Raw genomic sequence first — 5,714 nt, forward strand, 5'->3', positions numbered from 1 at the left:
AAAGTTTTATAAAATGAACATTCAGAAACTTGGAGGTCCCATATGAATTTACAGATGAACAATCATAATCCTAATTAGATCATGTCAAATCCTATGGAATTGTGCTGGCCCATAAAGGAATTAAAAGAGACATTTCCACAAACACGCATTGTACAGCTACGTTACTAGAATCCTCAATTGCACTACAGAAAATTGCGATTAGTACAAATTTACAGGCACAGTTCCACGTTATCAGTATAGCTATATTTAGTTCTACACAGATCAACCGATCATATGAGTTATCACAGAAAATACCACATTTAATAATAAGTTAATCGAATACAAGAAGGTATGGCAGTAGGATAACCTAATCAATTTTATGCAGTAAATGACTACAGCGGAATGAACAGCACAGGGACTGCGCAAACAAGATTACAGGAACAAGGGCAAAGAAGCTTCACCTCTCGGCGAGGAACATGAGGTGCTCTTCATCGGCAAACTCAGGGAGGAGCACAGCCTCCATCCGACCATCTGCCCGCGTTGCGGCGACCTCAAGGTCGCCGGTGAGAGCGGCCTGGACGGAGATGCTCCCTCTGGTGGCACCGGTCCCAGCCGCGCGCCGGGCGGAGGTCCGGGCTGTCCAGTCCCGGAGATCAACGCGGCGCCATGCGAGCGGGTCGCGAGCGGCGGCCCACCACGCAGAGCAGGTACGGGGTGCGCCGCCAGAAAGTAAATCGGGGGCGCCCACGCGGGACATAATCGCCACAAGGAGGTCGTGCTGCAGCTCCCCCCACGGCCGGACCGCCGCCGGCGCCATGGACGGTCGGAGAGCGGTAGGTTTCTTTTTCTTTCGCAAATGGAGAGGTAGGTTGTGGGGTGTACCAGCGAGAATGCCGACCGTGCCTATGTTTTTTACAAATATAACCTTAGAGTATCTCTAGCACATCCATCCGGCATAATAACCGCCGGTTTATAAAACAAAGGCAATTTCGACCATCCAAAAAAAGGTTGCGGGATCCTGCGTACTCCGGATCGTTTTCGCCAACTACGAGATTCACCCTTGTTTTTGCTAGATCCTCTCTCCTTGGCGCGAACCAACTTCCGCCCGCTTCCGTTCCCGCCTCCCGCGCCGCAGCCGCTGTTGGGGAACGTAGTAATTTTAAAATTTTCCTACGCACACGCAAGATCATGGTGATGGCATAGCAACGAGAGGGGAGAGTGTTGTCCACATACCCTCGTAGACCGTAAGAGGAAGCATTATGACAACGCGGTTGATGTAGTCGTACGTCTTCACGAATCGACCGATCCAAGCACCGAACGTACGGCACCTCCGTGTTCAGCACACGTTCAGCTCGATGACGTTCCCCGGGCTCCAATCCAGCTAAGCGTCGGGGATGAGTTCCGTCAGCACGACGGCGTGGTGACGATAATGATGTTCTATCGGCGCAGGGCTTCGCCTAAACTCCGCGACGATATGACCGAGGTGGAATATGGTGGAGGGGGGCACCGCACACGGCTAAGGAACGATCCGTAGATCAACTTGTGTCTCTTTGGGGTGCCCCCCCCTCCCGCCCCCGTATATAAAGGAGCAAGGGGGGAGGCCGGCCGGCCCTTGGGGCGCGCCAAGGAGGGGGAAGTCCTCCTCCTAGTTGGAGTAGGACTCCCCTTTCCTAGTCCAACTAGGAAGGAGGAAGGGGGAAGGAAAGAGAGGGAGAGGGAGAGGGAAAGAGGGGCCACGCCCCCCTCCCCTAGTCCAATTCGGACTCCCCATGGGAGGGGGCGCGCCACCTCCTGGGCTGCTGCCCTCTCTCTCCCCTCAGGCCCACTAAGGTCCAATACTTCTCCGGGGGGTTCCGGTAACCCCTCCGGCACTCCGGTTTTCTCCGAAATCACCCGAAACACTTCCGGTGTCCGAATATAGTCGTCCAATATATCAATCTTTATGTCTCGACCATTTCGAGACTCCTCGTCATGTCCGTGATCACATCCGGGACTCCGAACAAACTTCGGTACATCAAAACTTATAAACTCATAATAAAACTGTCATCGAAACGTTAAGCGTGCGGACCCTACGGGTTCGAGAACTATGCAGACATGACCTCGAACTATTCTCGGTCAATAACCAATAGCGGAACCTGGATGCCCATATTGGCTCCTACATATTCTACGAAGATCTTTATCGGTCAAACCGCATAACAACATACGTTGTTCCCTTTGTCATCGGTATGTTACTTGCCCGAGATTTGATCGTCGGTATCCAATACCTAGTTCAATCTCGTTACCGGCAAGTCTCTTTACTCGTTACGTAATGCATCATCCCGTAACCAACTCATTGGTCACATTGCTTGCAAGGCTTATAGTGATGTGCATTACCGAGAGGGCCCAGAGATACGTCTCCGACAATCGGAGTGACAAAACCTAATCTCGAAATACGCCAACTCAACATGTACCTTCGGAGACACCTGTAGTACTCCTTTATAATCACCCAGTTACGTTGTGACGTTTGGTAGTACCCAAAGTGTTCCTCCGGTAAACTGGAGTTGCATAATCTCATAGTTACAGGAACATGTATAAGTCATGAAGAAAGCAATAGCAACATACTAAACGATCAAGTGCTAGGCTAACGGAATGGGTCATGTCAATCACATTATTCTCCTAATGATGTGATCCCATTAATCAAATGACAACACATGTCTATGGTTAGGAAACATAACCATCTTTGATTAATGAGCTAGTCAAGTAGAGGCATAGTAGTGACTATATGTTTGTCTATGTATTCACACATGTATCATGTTTCCGGTTAATACAATTCTAGCATGAATAATAAACATTTATCATGAAATAAGGAAATAAATAATAACTTTATTATTGCCTCTAGGGCATATTTCCTTCAGTCTCCCACTTGCACTAGAGTCAATAATCTAGTTCACATCGCTATGTGATTTAACACCAATATTCACATCTGCATGTGATTAATACTCATAGTTCACATCATCATGTGATCAACACCCAAAGGGTTAACTAGAGTCAATAATCTAGTTCACATCGCTATGTGATTAACACCCAAAAGAGTACTAAGGTATGATCATGTTTTGCTCGTGAGAGAAGCTTAGTCAACGGGTCTGTCATATTCAGAGCCGTATGTATTTTGCAAATATTCTATGTCCACAATGCTCTGCACGGAGCTACTCTAGCTAATTGCTCCCACTTTCAACATGTATCCAGATTGAGACTTAGAGTCATCTGAATTGGTGTAAAAGCTTGCATCGTTGTAACTTTTACGACGGGCTCTTTTGTCACCTCCATAATCGAGAAACATCTCCTTAGTCCTCACTAAGGATATTCTTGACCCATGTCCAGTGATCTACTTATTAGATCAAAATTGTATTCCTTTGCCAAACACAGAGCAAGGTATACAATAGGTCTGGTTCACAGCATATCATACTTTATAGAACCTATGACTGAGGCATAGGGAATGACTTTTCATTCTCTTTCTATTTTCTGCGATGGTCGGGTCTTGAGTCTTACTCAACTTCACACCTTGTAACACAGGCAAGAACTCCTTCTTTGACTGTTCCATTTTGAACTATTTCAAAAAAATTATCAAGGTATGTACTCATTGAAAAATCTTATCAAGCGTCTTGATCTATCTATATAGATCTTGATGCTCAATGTGTAAGCAGCTTCACCGAGGTCTTGCTTTGAAAAACTCTTTATTCAAGTATCCTTTCATGCTATCCAGAATTTCCATATCATTTCCAATTAACAATATGTCATCCACATATAATATTAGAAATGCTACAGAGCTCCCACTCACTTTCTTGTAAATACAGGCTTCTTCAAAAGTCTGTATAAAACCATATGCTTTGATCAACTCATCAAAGCGTATATTCCAACTCCAAGATGCTTGCACCAGTCCATTGATGGATTGCTAGAGCTTGCACACTTTGTTAGCATCTTTAGGATTGACAAAAACTTTCTGGTTGCATCATATACAACTCTTCTTTAATAAATCCATTAAGGAATGCAGTTTTGACATCCATTTGCCAGATTTCATAAAATGTGGCAATTGCTAACATGATTCAGACAGACTTAAGCTTCGATACGAGTGAGAAAATCTCATCGTATTCAACACCTTGAACTTGTTGAAAACATTTCGCAACAAGTCGAGCTTAGTAGATAGTAACACTACTATCAATGTCCGTCTTCCTCTTGAAGATCCATTTATTTAACATGGCTTGCTGATCATCGAGCAAGTCAATCAAAGTCCATACTTTGTTCTCATACATGGATCATATCTCAGATTTTATGGCCTCAAGCCATTTCGTGGAATCTGGGCTCATCATCGCTTCCTCATAGTTCATAGGTTCATCATGGTCTAGTAACATGACTTCCAGAACAGGATTACCGTACCACTCTGGTGTGGATCTTACTCTGGAAGACCTACGAGGTTCTGTAGTAACTTAATCTGAAGTTTCATGATCATCATCATTAACTTCCTCACTAATTGGTGTAGTAGTCACAGGAACAGATTTCTGTGATGAACTACTTTCCAATAAGGGAGCAGGTACAGTTACCTCATCAAGTTCTACTTTCCTCCCACTCACTTCTTTCGAGAGAAACTCCTTCTCTAGAAAGGATCCATTCTTAGCAATGAATAACTTGCCTTCCGATCTGTGATAGAAGGTGTACCCAATAGTTAACTTTGGGTATTCTATGAAGACGCACTTCTCCGATTTGGGTTTGAGCTTATCAGGTTGAATTTTTTTTTATATAAGCATCGCAACTCCAAACTTTAAGAAACGACAACTTAGGTTTACTGCTAAACCATAGTTCATACGGTGTCATCTCAACGGATTTAGATGGTGCCCTTTTAAACGTGAATGCAGCTGTCTCTAATGCACAACCCCAAAACGATAGTGGTAAAACCGATAAGAGACATCATAGATTGCACCATATCCAATAAAGTGCGGTTACGACGTTCGGACACACCATAACGTTGTGGTGTTCCAGGTGGCGTGAGCTGTGAAATTATTCCACATTGTTTTAACTGAAGTCCAAACTCGTAACTCAAATATTCGTCTCCGCAATCAGATCGTAGAAACTTTATTTTCTTGTTACGATGATTTTTCCACTTCACTCTGAAATTCTTTGAACCTTTCAATTATTTCGGACTTATGTTTCATCAAGTAGATATACCCATATCTGCTCAAATCATTTTTTGAAGGTCAGAAAATAACGATACTTGCCACGAGCATCAACACTCATTGGATCGCATACATCGGTATGTATTATTTCCAATAAGTCAGTAGCTCGTTCCATTGTTCCGGAGAACGGAGTTTTTAGTCATCTTGCCCAAAAATCACGGTTCACAAGCATCAAATGATTCATAACCAAGTGATTCCGAAAAACCATCTTTATGGAGTTTCTTCATGCGCTTTACACCGATATGACCCAAACGGCAGTGCCACAAATAAGTTGCACTATCATTATCAACTTTGCATCTTTTGGCATCAATATTATGAATATGTGTATCACTACGACCGAGATCCAACAAACTATTTTCATTGGGTGTATGACCATCAAAGGTTTTATTCATTTAAATAGAACAACAATTATTTTCTGATTTTAAATGAATAACCGTATTGCAATAAACATGATCAAATCATATTCATGCTCAACACAAACACAAAATAACATTTATTTAGGTTCAACACTAATCTCGAAAGTATAGG

At 43.6% G+C, this 5,714-nt stretch overlaps 1 protein-coding gene across 1 annotated transcript in view; it reads right to left on the reverse strand.

Moving 5' to 3' along the window:
• Positions 1-873, reverse strand: part of LOC123046351 (F-box/LRR-repeat protein At3g48880-like) — a 4,524-nt gene extending 3,651 nt beyond the window's left edge. Inside the window, exon 1 of the mRNA XM_044469696.1 lies at positions 441-873. Within this exon, the coding sequence (XP_044325631.1) occupies positions 441-796 (356 nt within the window). The 5' untranslated portion in view covers positions 797-873. The remainder of the gene's footprint in view (positions 1-440) is intronic.
• Between the last annotated feature and the right edge of the window lie 4,841 nt (positions 874-5,714).

Source organism: Triticum aestivum, chromosome 2B (assembly GCF_018294505.1).
Source record: "Triticum aestivum cultivar Chinese Spring chromosome 2B, IWGSC CS RefSeq v2.1, whole genome shotgun sequence".
NCBI lineage: Eukaryota > Viridiplantae > Streptophyta > Magnoliopsida > Poales > Poaceae > Triticum > Triticum aestivum.